Genomic DNA, 23,063 nt, shown 5'->3' on the forward strand with positions numbered 1-23,063 from the left:
ACATGGACAGAGTGGACAAGCAGCAGCTTGTTCCCTTTAGTTGAAAGGTCAGTCACCAGGGGACATAGGTTCAAGGTGAGCGTTAGGAGGTTTAGGGGGATGTGAGGAAAAACATTTTTACTCGGAGGTAGTGATGGTCTGGAATGCGTTGCCTGGGAGGGTGGTAGAGGCAGGTTGCCTCACATCCTTTAAAAAGTATCTGGGTGAGCACTTGGCATGTCATAACATTTAGGGCTATGGGCCAAGTGCTGGCAGAAGGGATTAGATGGGAGTTCAGGTCTTTCTAATGTGTTGGTGCAGACTCGATGGGCCAAAGGGCTTCTAGCACCGTATGATTCTATGATTCTTCTATGATTCTATGGTTCAGTCTTAATGGACTGAGATTTAAAAAGTCTGTTGATCTTATGGAGGAAAGGAAGATTGAGTGAAGAACGGTGGATTTTCACATAGGACTGATGTACCTGGTCACAGTCTTTGTCTTTTCCTACGTAGCATGCTTGGAAGTTCTCCAGGCAGCAAAACGTCTACACTGGTCTGTATCTCCCTGGTGCGAATGGTTGTGGGCTTGTTGAAATGGGCCTGGTGTGAAGCTTCGCATGCAATGTGCATGAAGGTCCTGTTCGCAAAGGAGTACTTGAAGCTCATGGACTTGTGGAGATGCCAGTTTTGAAATAAACTTGCTTCATCACTTTTTACACAAACTGGATTATGAGGCAATTTGATACATTTTCCTTTTAAAACAGCTAATGATACAGGAAGGAGAAAGCATTTGCAACAACGTGTGTTTGCTATTAACGAGGAATCGGAAATGATAGTCCTCGGTTGGTCAATAAAACGCAGGAAGATATGAAAGACTGAAATGGGGAAGGGAGGAAGATGGAAGAATGGAGGGTAAGAGCAAAAGCATTACCTGTGCATGAAAATCTCAGTCACTATATAATCTTTTTTAACGCAGTCCCACAGCGTGCGAGCAGTTTATAACCTAAATAATCAATTAGCGCTCCTGATTAATAAAGACTCGCAGTCCCAGCTTTATTCAGCAGCTCCTCTTCATCTTTTTGTGGAACAGAATGCCATTTGCAGAGGGAACCAGTTTTATTCTCAGTTCTTACATGCTTAATCTGTTTGGCTGCCCAGCTGTTATCAATTTAAACCCAATGAAACTCCCACACTGAGTCCATTTAAGCAGTCAATTTTAATATATCATGAAATGTGCAGTTATTCTGAATTGGCTGAAAAAGTAAAATTCATACTTAAGGACTAACAGTGGGCTGCATCAACCCAGTAAATCATACATCAAGCACAGACAGTTAGTCAATATTTGAGTATGGAAAATCAACAGGCATTTTAAGGGAAATAATCCTGCAGCAGTTTATTTTGTGGCTGTTATTCATTAGGGGAGGATGAGATGATTGATATGGTTATAGCATTAATACAAAACCATGGACAAACTAAACTAAATCATTTCAGATTTTACGCTCATATATCTTACCATTCAGAGATGCTATCTGACCTGTCACTAATAGCTGTACATAAATGTCACCTGACATCATTCACCAGCTACTGCAGACCAGATTGGCAACAGATTACTTTTACTGTATTAGTATTTATAACCAGATTTCTAAAGATGGAGTTTTCACATTGGTGAACCTTTATAGGCTTATATTCAAATCTATAAAAAGAAAAGTATATTGCTTTCATTTGTATTTCTGTAATAAAGCATTCAGATTATTTCAGTTTCAGAAGTTCAGGGTATTTTACTGGTGTAACCTATTTACTGTCTGTTATACTTTTAAATTCTTGTTTGAGAATGTAAAGATTATTGAACCAGTTGATTTAGAACTCATAAAACTGACCTCAAAGTATCAGGTATGCCACTGAACGAAAAGTAATTCTGAAGCTATTTGTGAAATAAAGTTAAGATATCCACACCTGTGTTGAAATTGACTCACAGTTTATCCGCTAACATGTCTCAATTTACTTTACGTAGCCTGAATATTCTTTAATGTCCTGCACTTTGACAAGGTGCTTGAAAATGATATTAACTAATAAATCATGGAAGGAACGCAGCTGCTGTTTATTTCAGGATATGACTGGTCTGAACACTGAGTTTAGCAACTTCATACTGGGCCGGATTCTCCGAGCTCGCCTGGTATTCTCCGGTCCCACCGCAGCGAATGGAGATTTTGCCGAGTGGCAAATCCACCGTTCTCACTGGCAGCGTCGGCAGGGTGTGAACAACCGGAGAATTCTGGCCACTGTGTCTCTCCAGCCATGCTTCTCCCATCGTTCTACCACTTCATTCCCCTACATTTTCATTTGAGTTTTTTGTGCCTTCAGCTGCCTTACTGAGCTTAGATCACACACCTTTTGCTCTTCGCTGCCCAACTGAGATAACCTTTATACATTTATCATGCAACATCTCTTTCAAACCTTCTGTGTGAAGGCTTGTGTGTTTAGCTGTGGCTCAATAGAGGCACACTTGCCTCTGATTCACAAGGTTCCAGGTTTGAGTCCTACGGATCTTGTGCACAAAAATCAAATCTGATACTCCAGTGTGGTACTGAGGAATTATTGCACTGTCAGAGCTGTCTTTTGGATGACACAGTCATCCAAATCAAGATCCTGTCTGCCTGGCTTGCGTTGACGTAAAAGGTCCTGTGACACTATTATTTTTGAAGAAGAGCAGGTGACCTGGTCAATATTTATCCCTCAACCAACATCCCCCCTCCCGCAAAAAAAGCAGATTATTTGGTAATTATCACATTGCTGTTTGTGGGAATTTACGGAGTGCAACTTAATGCCACATTTTCTGCATTCCAATGGTGGCCACACTTCAAGCAATATTCAACTGGCTATAAAGCACTTTGATGTCTGGAGGTCGTGAAAAATGCTATACATTTTCCTTTCTTCTGATAAACTTGATTATAGGTTATTAAAGCTATTTTGCAAGTTGACATCTTCAATGTCTCTCATCTACCTTTGGTTTTGTTCCATCTCCGAAAATGGCTTGCTAGCGTTCATTCTTCCATTTCTGGCAAAGGGTTTGCACGCAAAACTTCAGCATATCTCTTTTCAAGCGTGCATTTCAGACTTTTTTTGTGGTTTATGTTTTAATTTCAGGTTTAGAAAGAAAATGTGAAATCTGCCACATTTCCTGCTTTTCTCCGATTAAGTCTGGGATGGGACAGCTCTGTAGAAATGTTTTGCTTGGTTAGCATAAGGTCAAGGAAAGAATGACCCGTTTTCTTAGAAACCACACATATATGAAAACAAATGCATTGGAGAGATGAGAGATTTTTTTTTCCGGAAAATCCATTTTAATGCTGTAATAACTCCAGAAGTTGGTTGTGAAGGAACCGTGCTTTTATTGCACAAATGAAAATAAACAATAACCACAAGCCTGTGGTGAACACAACAGGTCCCAACTGGGACTAAAAGGATAATGGACCGACTCAGGGTCTTGCTTTATACATGGCTTGGTATACGAGCTCTAGCTGGTTGGTTAATTACCAATCCCCAGGGATCTCGTATTCAACAAGCCCAACTGGGAAGTCAATCAGTGATTCCCCATGCAGATCATAGGAGTTATCACAAATGCATGTATGCACCCAGCAACAGACCCGCTGGATAGACAACTTATATGCTTCAATGGACTAGGGGTCTGTTGGATAACAACCTCTCTCCCACCTTCTGATGAAAAGAACCAGAAGTTCAGTCAAAGAATTCTGGACTGGAGGAAGCAGAGAGTTGGTTTGTCCTGCCTAGGAAAGACATAGAAGTACTTAAAACGTTGCTTTAATGGGAGTCAATGTAGGTCAACAGGCCCAGCAGAGATGGGTGATTGTTGCAAATTAGAACATGAGCAGCAGTGTATTGTTTGACCTTAAATTTTTAAATGGTAGAATGCGAGAGGCTGACCAGGACTGCATTGAACTATTCAGGTCTGCAGGTAACAACAGTACAGAAAGGGTTTCAGCAGCAATCAAACCTGAGGCAGTGGTGGAATCAGGTGATGTTACAGAGATGAAAAAAAAATAGTATTTTAGCAATGTGCACGTATGTGTGGGGAAACTCATCTCATAGCCAAATGTAACATTGAAGTTGCAAACCGTCTGGCCCAAGCTCAGGCAGTTGTCAAAGAGAGGGATGCAGTCATGGGCTTGCCAATGGAGTTTGTGGCTGAAACTGGTGACAATGGTTTTGGTTTTCCAAGTTGGAGGAAATTTACGATGTTTGTTACTGAATATGAGCCAAGCCGTCTGAACATTTGAGACAGTAGAGGTGTTGAGTGAAATGGTGGTGAGGTGGGGTTGGGTGCCATCAGAGTACATGGGAAAAGTGACCCCCTGTTTTTGGATGATGTCACTGAGATTCAGCAGGTAAATGAAAAATGGGAGGGGTCAAAGGACAGGGAGGTACCAGGGATAAGGGTATGGGAGTAGGAACAGAAGCCATGAGGTCTCTAAGAATGGAACCAGCATAGTGCAGTCCCACCCAGCTGAGAGTGGCGAAGATGTGTTAGAGGAGGATGGTCTTGGTGAAGAACATCAAAGGTTGAAAATAGACGAGAAGGATGAGGAGGATAATTTGTCACAGTCACATAGGATTTTTTTAATGATGCTGAGAGCTGTTTTGCTCCTGTGACAGAGGTGGAAAGCTGATTCAAACATTCATTTCCAAGAACAATGAGCACTGATTTGGGAAGTGACAACACTTCCAATATTTTTCAAAGGCAATGGAGGTTGAAAATGTTGACATAGTTTATAGTTTACAGAAAAATTAAGCTTATATTTGATACGATGGAAAATGAAGGAGAGAGGGGCAGTACCCAAGGAGAGAGAACTCGGTATTAATACCAGCTAATATGGGGACTGGAAAAGGAAGTTGGATGGTCAGCAGCTTAGTGCGAATAGGGTCAAGTAACTGGAGCTGGAATCACCATTGCACTAGGTTGTCCGATTAATTTAACCTTAAGGTATTGTGTCACCTTGTAGCCTTAATCTTACTTTCGATGGCTTCATTTTTGGATCACCATGATGAGTCACTTTACACAGGTTCATGTCACACTAGCTGTAACCCCCATGACTTGCCTGGGCTTGCAAAATATCACTAACTGTCCTGACTGTAGACAAAACACATCTCTTTAACCTGTGCTCAACCCTCTCTCCACTCACATTGTCTGTACCTTTGAGACTTGATTACCTGTAAAGACTCGCATTCCAACCATTATTTTGTAAATTGTATTTGTGTCTGTACGTGCCCTGTTTGTGAACAGAACTCCCACTCACCTGATGAAGGGCAGCGCTCCGAAAGCTTGTGGCTTGGGCTACCAAATAAACCTGTTGGACTTTAACCTGGTGTTGAGAGGCTTTTTACTGTGCTTACTCCAGTCCAACGCCGGCATCTCCACATCATGTCTCTTATTGATCCAGGCTTGTTAATTAAGTCTGTTGCAATCTCATAGTTTTGCCATTTTAAGTGAAAAAACTGCCATTTTTGCCATATATCACAAATCCAATATTGCAGGAGATGGTTTGAAAAAATTACTGCAGTTATTTTTACTCATTCAGTATTTACTTGCAGATTTTGTTTGCGTTTCTTTGGTTCTTTGTCCTTTTGCAGTAGCTGTCTGCAGATTGGAACTTTACTGTGTTCCTTTCTTAGCTGTGTCTTCTCTGTTGCCAGTATTTAACTTGCAGCTTTTCTTTTTGTCCCTTTACCGGCAGCTTTTTTGCAGATTTGAACTTTTCTGTATTTTTTTCTTGGCCATATCTTCTCTGTAGTCAATATTTTATTTGCAGCTTTTCATTTTGTCTTGTTTTCAGCAGATTTGAACCATTGTGTGTTCCTGTGCATCATTTCTATGTTTCATGTATAAAGATAGCTATACTTCTTCAGTGTGTTCTCAATAAGAGACCTTATTGAACTGAATGGAAATGGGAGTCTACTGTCAGTTTGCCTCATGAGAGGGTCACATGACTATGGCAAGCTAGGCAGTACATTACATTTCCAAAACCCAAACAGGTCTGAACTCCCCGAAGCCATTTCACCACCTATAAGTTATATCAGGAATGTTGTAAAAAAATCTTCCACTTGCTTGGCTGGGTGGAACTATAACAGCACTCAAGAAGTTCGACAAAATCCAGGACAAAGCTATGTGCTTTATTGACATCCTGAGTTCTACCAGATTAAACACCCACTCAAGTGGCCAATTTTATGGCAATTGATGCAGAATTATGAGCCACTTTATGCTTTGGATTCATGGCCATTTGGGTCAACTATATAGAAAATAGATGTCATGTGTTTTATAGAAATTGAACCAAAGTCCCAAACTTAAAATGATGGAGTTCCAACGTACTGCAGCACTTAGTTACACCATCCCCTATAAGTGGAGTATGGTGTGATGGTCACAACAGACATGCTGTCTTCAAAGGAATAAAATCAATGCAGCAGTGCCTGGATATTGCATTAAGTTAGTCTCCTTCCTTTGCTTTAGCAGTAGTGACACATTGCCACAAATGGGAAGAGCAGGGGAAAGACAAAGGCAATTGTGTTGTGTCCATAAGACAAATGTCATAAAACTTTGTCTGCTTTTATATAAGTTGTCGATAGCTTACCAATTAGTGAAGCACTCATAATGCATAAACAATGCATGTCATATTAGAGGCTGTGGTTCAACAGTATATTTTACTGTGGGGCCACTGCACTTAAAAATCAAACACATTACCTTTAATCAGTCCTTTCTCTTGTAAAGTTTTCAATGAAGGTCGCCTTGATATGAATTTTTTTAGTCTGCTCTTAACTCTTTTCTTCTCCGAGCTGTCAGATGAGCTGTGGTTCAGTCGTAGTACTGGGGATAAAAGAATAAAATCGGAGTCATATAACTGAAGTAATTCCTTGTAGAGGTAGCCTACTGATATTAACACTTGGAAAAGTAAAATAGGATTTACAAACTTGATCGGGAATTTCTGATTTGCAAGATAAAATAAGTCTAATTTCCAAAGATTTGTTCTGGCGATGAGGAGTACCGAATTGGTAGCAGACATTAAGAACAGTTAATCCTTATGATCTTCCTTCTGAAATTACCCAGGCTGAAGTTGCTTTACCCCCTCGAAATGTCTTCCTGTTTCTGGAAGTACTGACTCTTCCTGGGCTTCAGTTTAACTTACAGAAGTTTCCTCTCTAAATCAGAAATGTTCTGACCAATTGCAAAGATATCTTCAATGGGAAACTGAGAATGAACCCAGCCTGTGTCACCCTTCATATTATCATAAAAGTTCACAGTGTCACCAACAATTATAAAAGAGTGCTTTCTAAAGGGAAATATCTCATTTAAAACTAGATGTACTTGAAATAGCCAGTGATATTAACATAGCTGGATTATTCCAACCCTGAGCAGAGGAATTGCAAGGAACTGTGCTGTCTTCATATGCTAACAATGCAATTTCAAGGTTACATATTTTAAAACCGATGGCATCCTATTTTTCTTGTCCTACATTAACTATAATTAATACCATAACCCCAAAAGAAAATACCAATTTAAAAAACTCCAGTGCAGATTAGGTACTGTATTCAGAACCCAGTGTCTTGATAATTTGAAAGACAGGGTAAAATTTATGGCAAATGAGGACTTGCCCTCAGCCAAATGAAAACCACAATATGTTATATACCATATGTGACATGAAGGGTCCCTGTGATCTAACAGCTTTAAGGATAGAATTTCATGCTTCCCCGCCGATGGGCTTTTAGGTGGGACATTAAATTGAAGGAATGAGTTTCCCTCCGGCCCAGACCCTCCAACAATCTTACACTGGGGCAAGAAAGGCATTGGAAAAGGACCTCTGTCTTTGACCCCAATTGAGGCTCTTAAGGGGGCATGGCCTCCTTTGCCAGAGATGGACTGCGCCGGGGCCTGTTGGGACTCTTTCAATGTAAACCCCTACAGCTCTGGCCGTCAGAGCTTTCATCAAAGTTTTCCAGAGCAAAAAGTGGGCTTTAATCTCTTGAAATTCCAGGGGGCCATGGCTTTTCGATGCCGGGTAGAAGTTAGTGATTTCATAACCTGGCCCTGGAATCTTTCATTCTTATAATTAAGAATTGCTATAATGAATTCTGAAGAATAACAGACAAATGGAAAATTTGATAATAAATGCATGAACCTCTAAATAAATAATAACAGTGAACTTAAATGCCTTGCATTTCTTAAAATAATTTGTGAAACATGGCTGATTTTCTTACGTCTGAATTAAGCACGCAGAATTCAAAGACAATGATAGTCATATGCTATTATGTTCCTTTGTTAAGTATGAAATCTATGCTTGACATTGAAGAATTTGGCATACACTTCCTTTAAGAATGGCATAGTGCAGTTTTCAAATTACATATAGTATTCTTTTTAATTGTAGAAGAGAATAACATATGATACATAATTGAGACATAAAGGATTGTCAGGAGCTTTGGCAGGATAGTTTTCCCTAATGGGAGCGTCTTAGACCATAGTAAGGGATTACCCATTTAAGACAGAGATGAGAAGGAATTTCTTTTCTCAAAGAGTGGTGATTCAATGGAATTCTTTACCGAAGAGGGTCATAGAGGCTGGGTCGTTAAGTATGTTCAAAGTGAAGATAGACAGATTTTTAATCAGGAAGGGAGTCAAGAATTATAGGGAAAAGGCAGGAAAGTGAAATTGAGAAGTTGAGGATGGTCATGTCAGATAAGTCATGATCTCGTTGAATGGCAGGGCAGACTCAGTGGGCTGAAGGGCCTACTTCTGCTTCTATGTCTTATGGTCGATAATCCTATACGTGTGCTAATCACAGAAATTATGTGGTCAGTTTTCTACTCTTTTATTTTAAAACTTGATTTTATCTCTTGCTCAGTCTCCTTTTGGTTAACTTGCAATCATCACACAGTTTCTTTCAGGAAGGAAGGTGTTATAGTCAAGTTGCTGTACATAATAACAAACGTTTTGAGATTCTGTTAAAATGCGTTTTTCCAGCAATTTTTCTGAATCGTTCTACAAAAATTTCTGAAGATTTCTGAAGAATGTGAACTATCCACAATTTGTGGAATTGTTGATGAGCTGCGTCTGGCGGTGGAGGTATTGTCCTCCAAGTGATGAACCTTTCACAAATTCGAATCTTACAACTTGGCTGTACTGATTTAATTTCTTGTTTCATGAATATTAAAAATGGCGAACAGATCCTGAAGACCAGTTGATAGGTAAGTTCTCAGGCCATATGATCACAGCAGAAACATATTTCATAAGACAAATTAAATTCAGCAAATTAGAGGAGTAAATTGGAAGGAGATATTCTCAGGGAAATGTACTGAAGAGAGGTGGCAGTTTTTCAAGGAATGCCTGTCTAGAGCTCTACAGGACAACGTTCCGAGCAGACAGGGAGGTGTTGGTAGGTTAAAGGAACCGTGGTGCATGAAAGCTGTGCGGGACCTAGTTGAGAAGAAAAGGAAAGCATACAAAAGGTTCAGAGAGCTTGGCGAAGATAGGGATCTAGATGAGTATACGGCTTGTAGGAAGGGACTAAAGAAGGAAATTAGGAGAGCCAGAAGGGGTCACAAGAAGGCCTTGGCAGGTAAGATTAAGGAAAACTCTAAGGCGTTCTATAAATATGTGAAGAGTAAAAGGATGAGACGTGAAGGAATAGGGCCTATAAAAGGTGGAGGCGGGAAAGTTTGTACAGAACCAGTAGAAAGGGCAGAGGTGCTTAATGAGTATTTTGCCTCGGTTTTCACAAAGGAGAAGGACCTGGGTGGATGTACTGCAGGCTTGTGGTGGACTGAAAAGATTGAGTATGTGGACTTTAAGAAAGAGGTTGTGCTGGAATCTTTGAATGGCATCAAGATAGATAAGTCGCCAGGTCCGGTGGGATGTACCCCAGGTTACTGTGGGAGGCGAGGAAAGAGATTGCAGAACCTCTGGCGATGATCTTTGCGTCGTCGGTGGAGACGGGAGAGGTGCCGGAGGATTGGAGGATTGCGGATGTGGTTCCTATTTTCAAGAAGGGGAATAGGGATAGCCCAGGAAATTACCGACCGGTGAGTCTAACCTCAGTGGTTGGCAAGCTGATGGAGAAGATCCTGAGGGACAGGATATATGAGCATTTAGAGAGGTTTAGTATGCTCAAGAATACTCAGCATGGCTTTGTCAAAGGCAGATCGTGCCTTATGAGCTGGTGGAGTTCTTCAAAAATGTGATTAAACACATTGACGAAGGGAAAGCGGTAGATGTGGTTTATATGGATTTTAGCAAGGCGTTCGATAAGGTCCCCCATGCAAGGCTTCTAGAAAAAGTGAGAGGGCATGGGATCCAAGGGGCTGCTGCCCTGTGGATCCAGAACTGGCTTGCCCAAAGGAGGCAGAGAGTGGGTATGGATGGATCTTTTTCTAAATGGAGGTCGGTCACCAGTGGTGTGCCACAGGGATCTGTTCTGGGACCCTTGCTGTTTGTCACTTTCATAAATGACCTGGATGAGGAAGTGGAGGGATGGGTTGGTAAGTTTGCCGACGACATGAAGGTTGGTGGGGTTGTGGATAGTCTGGAGGGATGTCAGAAGTTACAGAAGGACATAGATAGGTAGATAGGATGCAAGACTGAGCGGAGAAGTGGCAGATGGACTTCAACCCAGATAAATGCGTAGTGGTCCATTTTGGCAGGTCAAATGGGATGAAGGAGTACAATATAAAGGGAAAGACTCTTAGTACTGTGGAGGATCAGAAGGACCTTGGGGTCCGTGTCCATAGGACTATAAAATCGGCCCTGCAGGTGGAGGAGGTGGTTAAGAAGGCGTATGGTGTGCTGGCCTTTATCAATCGAGGGATTGAGTTTCGGAGTCCGGAGATAATGATGCAGCTATACAAGACCCTCGTCAGACCCCACTTGGAGTACTGTGCTCAGTTCTGGTTGCCTCATTACAGGAAGGATGTGGAAAAGATTGAAAGGGTGCAGAGGAGATTTACAAGGATGTTGCCTGGATTGAGTGGCATGCCTTATGAGGATAGGCTGAGGGAGCTCGGTCTTTTCTCCTTGGAGAGACATAGGATGAGAGGAGACCTAATAGAGGTATATAAGATGTTGAGAGGTATAGATCGGGTGGACTCTCAGAGGCTTTTTCCCAGGGTGTAAATGGCTGCTACGAGAAGACACAGGTTTAAGGTGCTGGGGGGTAGGTACAGGGGAAATGTTAGGGGGAAGTTTTTCACACAGAGGGTGGTGGGCGAGTGGAATCGGCTGCCGTCAGTGGTGGTGGAGGCAAACTCAATAGGGTCTTTTAAGAGACTCCTGGATGAGTACATGGGACTTAATAGGATGGAGGGTTATAGGTAGGCCTAGAAGGTAGGGATATGTTCGGCACAACTTGTGGGGCCGAAGGGCCTGTTTTGTGCTGTAGTTTTTCTATGTTTCTCAGACCATAAGACCAGATAACATAGGAGCTGAATTAGGCCACTTGGCCCATCGCGTCTGCTCCGCCATTCAATCATGGCTGCTATTTTTCTCATCCCCATTCTCCTGCCTTTTCCCCATTACGCCTGATCCCCTTATTAATCAAGAACCTATCTATCTCTGTCTTAAAGACACTCAATGACCTTGCCTCCACAGCCTTCTGCGGCAAAGAGTTCCACAGATTCATCACTCTCTAGCTGAAGAAATTCCTCCTCATCTCTGTTTTAAAGGAAATATGTTTTCAGAAATATGGTGCCATGCATGTGGTTTGACATGGCATTTGCAAAATTATTGGTTGAACCTAAGGCAATAAAGGGCTCATTCTTTTTATTCTGTTCTTATTAACTCTCCTTTTGAGTGGGTGAATATCCTCCTTTAGCCCATGATCATGTGGCACAGGTTTGGAAGGATGCTGCTTGGTCCATTTCTGGTCATCCCAATTTAATGTTGATGTACACACTGGACACCTTTTGGGAGAATGCAGTGAAATTTTGGCAGATCTTTTTTCATGAGGTGTTACAGTAACGGGATGGCAGGTTTTAGCCACTTACATTTCACTTTTGCACCAAACAGAAGTCAATCGACTGTCTTACTCAGGTCTGATTTGCCACCACATATGGGAAAGGTTGTACAAGGATTTAATCTTAGGATGCCAATAGCAGTGGCATAAAATATATCTTTGCTAGCCTGCCACTATAACCTATAAGAAGTGAAATACAAAGCAGTTAGAAAACACGGCTGCTGTCAAACCAACTAGAACCCTTTTACTTATACACATACTGAAATTTAAGTGGCCATTGGACATTTACAATCAACATTACCCTTGTAACAGGATAAACCTTGGCCCATTATAAATGCCAAAATTACCTGTAAACCAGCATGCTTAAAGGCACATATATAGCCTGTCACATGGCTCTTTGGTCCAGGATGGCTCTTTGTGTGATCCCACTCCTAAACTGTTCCAAATACTTCACAGGGCTACAACAGAGACCAGCAAACATAATGCCCTACATTCCTTCATTTGCAAGCATGCTGTCCTCTGATTTCCCTTTACAGTTTTAACTTTAATTGGTCATTCTTGATGTTTATTTCTGCACCAAGGTGGTTTCTTAGATGTCAACCTCAGCTCAGTGATAACCTTCTCATCTCTTGAATCATGGCTCCAGGTGTCACTCTTTCCAGGGGCATTGCACATCATGCTAGCTGATAACTCATGAAGCACTAAGGCAGCTCTGCGTTATCAGCAGTGCTTTCTGTTAGCTGGGATGTTAAACTGAAAAGGTATAAGAGGTCCCACTGTATAAATTGAAGAATAAGTGTCCTGAACAGTATTCACCCCTTAAGCAACATCACAGAAGCAGATTATCTGGTCATTTATCCGATTACCGTTTGTGAGACCTTGCTGTGTGAAAATTGGCTGTCAAGTTTTCCGACATTACAGAAAGTGACTACGCTTCTAAAGTACTTAATTGGCTTTGAAGAGTTGAGAACATCAAAGGCACTGTATAAATGCAAATTACTTCTTTATTATTTGTTCTGGGAACATATATTATTCAGTAGAAGTACATTTTGGTGTCAATTGAAATATCATTTCAATTTTAATTAAAAGAACATTCAAGTTCAAAGAAAAGATAAGAAGATAAAAGCATGTATTAATATGCTACATTACCAACACTAGACCTGAACCAACACTCATGACCAGGCACTTTTTTTTTACCAATAGCCTGATAGTCCAATTTTTTTACAAGGCAGTCTTATGGTTAGTATTATTAATTCCACCACAATATAATATCAATATTTCTGAAAAGAGAGACATGTTGCCAAAGTTTTTCTCTTGCACCTTATCGTGACAAATACAAGAATGCCAAATTTTAAATGATCATGACAATTTATACCATCAGATAAAAGGGTGCTATTGGTTTGTAAGTTTATTCAGTTTTGGAGAAAGGAATCAGGAAAAAGGCTCCTCTTACATCCAGGTAATTCAAAAAAGGCTTTTATTTTGTTCATTTGTGGGACATGGGCATCACTGGCTGGCCAGCATTTATTGCCCACGCCCTGGTTGCACTTATTCAGAGGGCTATTGAGAGTCAACCACATTATTGTGGCTCTGGAGTCACACGTGGGCCAGGTAAGGACGACCGATTTCCTTCCCTAATGAACATTAGTGAACCAGATGGGTTTCTCCAACAATCGACAATGATTTCATGGTCAACAGCAGATTCTTAATTCCAGATTTTTAAAATTGAATTCAAATTTCACCATCTGCTGTGGTCCCCAGAACATTAACTGAGTTTCTGGTTTAATAGTTCAGTGATAATACCCCTAGGCCATTGCCTCCTCTAAGTATCTCTTCTGTTTGCAAAGAAAGAGTTTTTGCAAATGAATGTATGCCACTTCTCGCAATCATAAATGAGCCATGTTACGAGTTCAGCTAATTATCTTAGATTGTTTGTTCGTGTAGCTATTAGCACACTCAGGATTCTTCAGCACGTGCTTCCCAATTACAGAATCATATCTCGTATTAGACATTTTGGTTTGCGTTTTGCAATCGTGAGCTGGGAAATGCAATTTACATTGCCACTGCATTGTAACACAATGAAACAGTTTCTTAACTTGTTGTTCAAATTTTCACTGGCCAATATGCACATTAAGATTGACCTTATCAGCCATCTTGTAAATAGGGCCCAAGTCATTTTCCCACCTTGCAAGCTTGACACAGAAATAAAAATTATCCTGCAGGACAATGGCTGTCTTGATCAGATGATTGCTCACTGTGAATCATACAAACCTGCAAACGGGCTAAAAACCTCCATTTTCCGACATAAAGTACCTGGTATTCCTTAAATTACCCTGGAAAGGCAGAGTATCCAAAAATTTAAAAAACAGAGCGAGTAAGCCATTTTGCACTGTTACCATACAGTGGCAATGCTCGTGGTATTTCTCACCAACAGGATGCTGTTGTCAGTCCACACAACTGAGTAACATTGTGTATAGCTTTCAGTGCCATTGTAATGCCAAGTACGTTCACTAGCTGTTTGCAATAGGCAGTGTATAGAACATACTCAACCAGGGCAGCACGGTGGCACAGCAGTTGGTACTTCTGCCTCACAGCGCCAGGGACCCAGGTTCGATTCCCAGCTTGGGTCACTGTCTGTGCAGAGTCTGCATGTTCTCCTCTTGTCTGCGTGGGTTTCCTCCAGGTGCCCCGGTTTCCTCCCACAGTCCGAAAGATGTGCTGGTTAGGTGCATTGGCCATGCTAAATTCTTCCTCAGTGTAGCCGAACAGGTGCCTACTTGTGACACCAATAAATAAACTTAAAATTTAGCTGCGCTTGTAAAACCCAAAACAAAACTTCTATTCTTCGATGTGATTCTGCAATTGGGCAGCACTTGAACAGTCCTGAGGGTGTTAATAGCCATGCCAACAACCAATTTAACTCAAGCTTGTAAAATGGAACATTTATGCTCACTAGAAGTGACATACATTCACATGCATGGACCTGTTTTCTGCAACCAAAAGAAATATATTCAAGCCTTGCATTGTTATCAAATTACTGGAAATGTGAGGCACCTATAGTTCCCTGTTGCTTTCTCCATGGCTTTCTCCTCGCCTAACCAGAGTCTACTTGTTTTGTAAATTGTGGTGATCATTTGAAATTTGGTATTCTTGCATTTGTCCTGATGAATGAAAGCTTCCGCAACTTAAGTCTCTCTTTTCAGCAATACTCAACCTGAATATTGGTACGACCAAGCAATAATTTCAATACTTTGATTTTCAATCTGACGGGATATTAAAACCATTTGATATGATCGTACTAGAATTAAATTTAGTAGTTTTTATTAATTTATTTTTAAGATATCCAACTTTGGATGCAAGCACAGAAATAAGTTTACATGGAAGTAATTTGGTTTATTTTAAGAACCCATGAGAGCTGATTCAATAGTTGTTTTGTAATTGGCTCATGAAGCACAGTATGGGGCGGCATGATAGCACAGTGGTTAGCACTGCTGCTTCACAGCTCCAGGGACCTGGGTTCGATTCCCGACTTGGGTCACTGTCTGTGTGGAGTTTGCACATTCTCCTCGTGTCTGCGTGGGTTTTCTCCGGGTGTTCCTGTTTCCTCCCACAGTCCAAAGATGTGCGGGTAGGTTGATTGGCCATGCTAAAAATTGCCCCTTAGAGTCCTGAGGTGCGTAGGTTAGAGGGATTAGCGGGTAAATATGTAGGGATATGGGGATAGGGCCTGGGTGGGATTGTGGTCGGTGCAGACTCGATGGGCCGAATGGCCTCCTTCTGCACTGTAGTGTTTCTATGATAAGGCAAATATCATATTATTATGATATAGGCATCAGAGCAACCAATATGATGCAATAAATCACCTGTCAAAAGAACATATATATATGATTGTTCATTTACACCATTTCTTAAGCAATTATTTCCAACTTATTATGAGCAACAAAAAGGATTCTGAAGGACTATCTATTAACCATCCCTAGTAATGGGTACAAGGTCTATTGACAGTGGATGTCAAAGTAAAGTGCTATTGATTGCTGCTCTTCATGAGTATGACAAAATCTATTAATCTGAAGAGCAGAAATAATGTCTGCACTTTTCTGAAGTACAGTGTCATTGTGTCTCTTGACATGGCAAACACAATGTACTGACTAAATGTTGTAATGACTGAGCTCGAGGGGTTAAGGACATTTCACAGACCCAACTTAAAAGAGGGCAAAATTCTCCACATGAGATGCAGGCAGAGTGAGTAACACTGCTATCTGCCAGTTTGGGCAAAGTCCAGGGGACCTTCATAGACTGTTCAATAATTTATGACAAAGGGAATGCTGAATTTGCTATTGCAACGTGGGGAGGATAAACTTCTTTTCCATCAATTAGCATTTCTGAGAGTAATATTCTGTCGCGCTTCAGCACCAAACGTTTTAAAAGAATAATGAAAGCCAACTGAAAAACAGTTCATGTATTGTTTTATTAGTGCAAGCAAGAAACAATGCTTTGTGTCATGTAAACAAGATGGAAAGAATGTGTTCTTGAAAAATTCAGACGCATTCATACAGCTTCTCAGTAAAAAAATAAATCCAACAGAAATTTATATGATAAACTGATTGCTAGTACAAATGGGGTGGTTAAACTTCTGGTTCATAGCCCGATTTTGTCAGTGTCCCTACTGTACAGATAAAGGATGTGAGAAAGTCCATTACTGCCCAAACTAAATCATTGCATTTAAAGTTGGGAGTTCAAAGGAAAAGGAACTCTGAATTTTGTAAATCGTACCGAGTGATAATGGCTTCCGATTAAAACATCTGTATTTGCTAAATTTCCAGATGAGCACTTGAAATTAACTACCAAATGTCAATCATACTACCTTTCTATACACCAGACTGAAAGGAGATTAATCAAACTGAAAGCAACATTATCTCTGTTTATTTGTGTAATCTGTCTAGACTAATCCACGATTATACCAAATGTCACTGAACAACAGGATATCCCTTGAATATCTGTCTCTTTTCAGAGCACATTCATTGTAACCAATCAAAGAGCTCAGCTGTGGTGAAACACTGCAAACATTGCAATGGCTAAAACTCAAACTGGATGTGTACCAAAAGGGCAATATTTGTCATTGATGCCAACTTTTCATTTGTTTATTAACACCATAATTAACAAGAAAAGTTTAGTATTTTGACTGTAAGACATGGTTAATACTTCAGAGTTTGTTTATGTTTTCATTTGTACTTTCTATTCCTGTTGGCACTGGAGAAGTGGAGGATCGTGAGATTATCCTTTGTGAAAACCGAGGCAAAATACTCATTAAGCACCTCTGCCATTTCTACTGGTTCCGTACAGACTTTCCCACCTTCACCTTTTATAGGCCCTATTCCTTCACGTCTCATCCTTTTACTCTTCACATATTTATAGAATGCCTTAGGGTTTTCCTTAATCCTACCTGCCAAGGCCTTCTCGTGACCCCTTCTGGCTCTCCTAATTTCCTTCTTTAGTCCCTTCCTCCAAGCCGTATACTCATCTAGATCCCTATCTTCACCAAGCTCTCTGAACCTTTTGTATGCTTTCCTTTTCTTCTCGACTAGGTCCCGCACAGCTTTCTTGCACCACGGTTCCTTTAACCTACCAACACCTCCCTGTCTGCTCAGAACGTTGTCCTGTAGAACTCTAGGCAGACATTCCTTGAAAAACTGCCACCTCTCTTCAGTACATTTCCCCGAGAATACCTCCTTCCAATTTACTCCTCTAATTTGCTGCCTTATGTCTTCATATTTCTCCTTACTCCATATAAACGCTTTCCTAGCTTGCCTGATCCTCTCTTTTTCCAATGCAAGCATAACTTCCCTAACATAAACTGGGATTCCTTTTGTGCCAGGGGCTTAGGCGGGCAGAGTTTGTTCAGTGTGTCCAAGGTGCTTCTTGAGGCGATATGTAGATAGTCCAACCCGGGAAGGGGCTATCTTAAACCTGGTTCTGGGAAACGAGCACGGATAGGTGATTGATGTTTCAGTGGGGTCCATTTTGGGAACAGTGATCACAATTCTATAAGTATCAAGTACTTGTAGAAAAGGATAGAAGTAGTCCCAGAGTGAAAGTACTTCATTGAGGGGAGGTTAACTATGACAGTATTAGGCAGGAGCCAGGGAATGTAGATTGGGGGCGGCTGTTTGAAGGTCAATCTACATCTGATATGTGGGAATCTTTTAAAAGTCAGTTGTTAACAATTCATGACAAGTATGTCCCTGTAAAAATGAAGGATGAAGATTGCAAGATTTGGAAACCCTGGATGACAAGAGAGATTGTGAGCTAAGTGAAAAAGAAGGAGGCATACGTACATTTCAGGAAATTGAAAACGGATAAGGCTCTTGAGGAGTACAAAGATAGCAGGAAAAGGCTTAAACAGGGACTTAGGAATGCAAAAAGGGGTCACGAAATGTCCTTGGCAGACAGGAGTAAGGAGAATCCCTATGCTTTATATGCGGATATAAAGAGGAAGAGAGCAGCTAAGGAAAGGGTAGGTCCACTCAAGGACAGTGGAGTGAATTTGGGTGTGGAGCCAGATGAGGTGGGTGAGGTCCTTAACAAGTACTTTGTATCGGTATTCACAAAGGAGAAGGTTGTTGTGGATGGTGAGTGTAGAAAAGAGGATGTTGACATTCTAGGACATGTTGAGATAAAAAGTGGGAGGTATTGGGGGTTTTGAAAAACATTAAGGTGGGCAAGTCTCAGTAGCCAAAGAGCTTTCCAATTCTCAGAACCGACACTGAGTCTCCAATTAATTGGAGCAAACAAAGCTGAATCATGCAAAAGACAACGAGTACAAACTATTCAAGGTCAGATAGGGTCTATCCCAGAATACTGAGAGAGGTGAGGGAATAAATTGCTGAAGTCTTGGCCAAAATCTTTGCATCCTCTTTAGCCACGGGCAAGGTACCAGAGGATTGGAGAGTAGCTAACATTGTTCCTCTGTTTAAGAAGGGCAGAAGAGAAAATTCAGGAAATTACAGGCTTGAGCCTTACATCAGTGGTGGGGAAATCATCGGAGAAGATTCTTAGGGATAGGATGTACTCACATCTGGAAGAGAATAGGCTTATTACCCTGCTAGTCCCCCTGTTTTGCTGAAAAGGAGACAGGAATTCTTGGAGGCAGTGTGTGAGTTGGCTAAAAAGGCCTAACAATCTCTAGCCATGGCCCAAGAGAGAAATGTTTCATAAAAGTGCGTCTTACTGATAATAATCAGATCAGTGAATCTCAAAGGAGAAAACTGAATAGGAGCTGAAAATAAGTTTTAGTTCTGTACACAGTGCAACTTTGGGTCACTTGCTACTGGGGATATGAGCTGAGGAAAGCAAAGTTTGATTGTCCTGTTGCTGCTGTCCACTTACCCAGTTAGAAAATAGGCAGTGCTTAATTTTTCAGTTGCCAAAGAGCTTTCCAATTCTCAGAATCGACATTGCATCTCCAATGAATTGGAGCAAGAAAAGGTGAATCAAGCAAAAGACAACATGCACAAACTATTCAGCAATCCTTAATTCAAGGTTCTTCAAACATTGCTGATTTGAATACTACCGTGATTTTTGAAAGGGTAACAAAGGAGTTGAGCATCATATGCAGGACAAGTTCAGAAGCTATATTCATTTAATGGTATTGTAACCTGGATAGATTTAAATGTTCAAGGATACAGTGCATTTGGCTTAAACATAGAAGAACTTTCACGGTGCAAGGTATAATTGCTGTTGTGTCTTATTCACGTCACTCGCAATTGAGTTCACTTTGTCCTGATTCCACATCATCAAACATATTCTTCATTCATCCTTTGCATTTGCGAGTACGGTTAAACCATAGCATTTACTGAAGTTGCTCTTTGATGGGCTGACAGGTAACACTGATCAACTACATTGAAATGGACAATGTACATTATTTGTTTTTTAAAAATTCTCCATGAGCTGAGCTGGACTTTATAGTAACTGATGTATTGTGGCCATTACTTGCAACTTTGGCATTTATTGCCCATTCCTAGGTGCCACTGAGAAAGCTATGCTGGGCTTCCTTGTCAAATCTCTGCAAACTGCGTACTGAAGGTGCTCCCAACACTACAGTTGAATAGGGAGATCAACAATGCTGAGATAAGGATGCTTAGGTTCCATGCAGTGCTTCATTTAACGGCCCATGAACAGGGAATAAAGCTTGTCTAGCTGGAGAAAGTGAGTTCCAATAATAAGCTATATTGGGTTCTGAGCAAGCAATCTATTGGTTGAGAATAAAGCACTCAACTGCCTCAACCCATTTTACTCTTGTATGGAGTTAATTAAAAACAAAATTACTATTTTAGCTTCCTATCATCACAAATCAGGAAATATTTCCCAAGGGTTTTAGTTATTAGTCCAAGAATTCCCATACTTTAGGTAGATATTTCTTTTGTTTGTTCTCAGTATGTGCAAACAGACATGGTATGGTTCCCACAATTTTGTCAGGCTATTCAGCTCCTTAAATTAATTCCAGAATAAAAAAGCACTTTCAACTTCTAAGCCTTTCTAAATGTCCAAGCCAATAAGGAATAAATCCTTTTCAAACAATTTGGATGTAAGGAAAAAAGCAAAACAAAAAGCAATCTTTCCCAGAAACACTGAATTAATGTGGTCGCTAAAAATGCACAATTAATTATAGATTGCCCAAACATGCACATGGTTCTTGAAGCTACGAGCTCGCCGGCATCTCTTGTACCAAATATGGTAAATTTCTCGAAAGGTTTTTGTTGTTTGTTTTATGTAGTTTTTTTTTGGCATCCAGTGATTCAACATCACAGATATGTGAATGTCTGAAGACAAATTGGTATGGACCAGTTTTTCACACTTAAAAGATTATGGGCCTCATTTCATCTTTCTCTTCAAAGTGGATTTCATTAAATGCAATAAGAAGATTTCTATTATAGGAACTGGTGTAAAAAATAACATTGCATATCATTGAGATGCATCTCAATAATAATGTCTTCCTTGGTCAGTAAAATCCAGATGTCATGGCAAATGATGAAACAGCTAATATGCCATGTAGTAGGGAAAGTGCAGGCCAATATTTAGCACAAGACTAAATTGAAACACAAACAAGTTTCTGCCCTTACATTTTAACCCTGATTCCAAGTGCTAGTAGCTTTTGGTGCAGCTTGGACCAGTGAGGAAAACAAAATAATGAAGGGAAAAGTAGTGTTGGAGTTAACTGAAGGCTGCAGGTATTAGAGTTTGTGAAAACAAGAGCAGGAAATCAGCAGGGGAAAAGGAATGATAAATGGAGCTGTAGAGAATAGAGCAGGCGGCACGGTGGTACAGTCGTTAGCATTGCTGTGTCACAGCGCCAGGGACCCGGGTTCAATTCCCGGCTTGGGTCACTGTCCGTGTGGAGTTTGCATGTTCTCCCTGTGTCTGCGTGGGTTTCCACCGGATGCTCCGGTTTCCTCCCACAGTCCGAAAGATGTGCTGGTTAGGTGCATCGGCCATGCTAAATTCTCCCTCAGTGTACCTGAATGGGCGCTGGAGTGTGGCAACGAGAAGATTTTCACAGTAACTTCACTGCAGTGTGAATGCAAGCCGACTTTGTGACACTAATAAATAAACTTTAAAAAAGGACAATGTACTGATGAAGATGACCCAGGAGAGTGTAAAAGGAGAAATGACAAGCTTAATTGAGGAACTAGAGGAGAAAAGAGGTTAGAAACAGAATTGTGACACAAACTCAACTGGGAAAAGTACTTCCAGGACCCCTTTGCATTTCTGGGTTTTAGGGACTGAATTTCAGAACATGGGGCCGAGGCAGCTGCAGGTACAGTCCCCAGTGGTGGGGCAAAACAAGGGGAGGATGCACAAAAGGTCTTTTGGAAATCAATGATCCCATGAGTTATTATTAATCCCACAACCAAGGCCATCAAAATTTTATTTACTGTACTCATGTACCTCATTTGCAGGAACTTGGTTGGTTGCCACTGCATAACAGTCACTACACTTCAACAGTACTTTATTGCTTGAGATACGTTGTGGAATTTCCTGAGGTTATGAACAGTGCTCTATAAATACAAACATTTTCTTCCAAAAACGCACTTGAACAGATTTTGAAACTGATTCAAATCACACTGGAATGCAAGTTCAATGCTGCAATTGTGAATTTCCAGGTAGTTTTTTATGATAGGAAAGCTTATCGCAGGGTAATCTGAACATGAATACTTTCACATAATCTCCGGCTTGTGGTTTTCATCCATTAGCATTCTGGAGGTGTGATGCGTGGGGATTCCACAATGGGATTTCCCTCTCTGGCCTTTCTCTAGTTTAAAATACACCGACAGTCCAATATAAGCTTGTGATAACCTCACCACAGGAAGCAGGAAACCCCCTCACTAACCCTTGCACTGCTTCAGAATGCTGCTGGGAAGTGCAGCCTAAAAATGTCAGAAGCAAGCCTTACTTCTGACTCAGAGTTACCGCGAGCATTTACTGAATGTTGAGTTCTATCATTTCAGAGTAAATACATCAGTGACCACATCAAACTGGAGGCAAATAGGTGAGAATTCTAATTATACCAACTATATGAGGAGAGCATCTTTGTGACACATCTTTGTTCTTTGTGAGGAACTAAATGAATCACTTTCATTTTCAAATAATTTTGAACTCATTTAATCTATTGGCCAGAACTCTTTGACCTCACCAGTGGCTGGGATTCTCTGGTCCTACTGCAGTTAATGGAGATTTGGATGAGCGCCAAATTTTCCGTTCTCGCTGGCAGTGGTGGCAACATTGGAGAATTCCGGCGTTAATGTATTTTTTCCTCATTGTCCAGACCTGAAGGTGCCAACTGCTATTGGGCAATACAACAGTTGCAATGACACCCTCTGATGGAATCAGAAGATCATAGAATCCCTACAGTGCAGAAGGAGGCCATTTGGCCCATCGAGCCTACACTGACAACAAACCCATCAAGGCCTGCAACCCCATGCATCTATCCTGCTAATCCCCTGACACTGAGGGGCAAGTTAGCATGGTCAATCAATCTAATCTGCACATCTTTGGAGTGTGGTATGAAACTGGGACACCTGG

The 23,063-nt window shown here is 40.9% G+C and overlaps 1 protein-coding gene across 1 annotated transcript in view; it reads right to left on the bottom strand.

Annotated features, from left to right (window-relative positions):
- Nucleotides 1–23,063, bottom strand: part of arhgap15 (Rho GTPase activating protein 15) — a 730,777-nt gene that overhangs the window by 265,952 nt on the left and 441,762 nt on the right. Inside the window, exon 10 of the mRNA XM_078228014.1 lies at nt 6,731–6,853. Within this exon, the coding sequence (XP_078084140.1) occupies nt 6,731–6,853 (123 nt within the window). The remainder of the gene's footprint in view (nt 1–6,730; nt 6,854–23,063) is intronic.

The sequence above is a fragment of the Mustelus asterias genome, chromosome 14 (assembly GCF_964213995.1).
Source record: "Mustelus asterias chromosome 14, sMusAst1.hap1.1, whole genome shotgun sequence".
Lineage (NCBI taxonomy): Eukaryota > Metazoa > Chordata > Chondrichthyes > Carcharhiniformes > Triakidae > Mustelus > Mustelus asterias.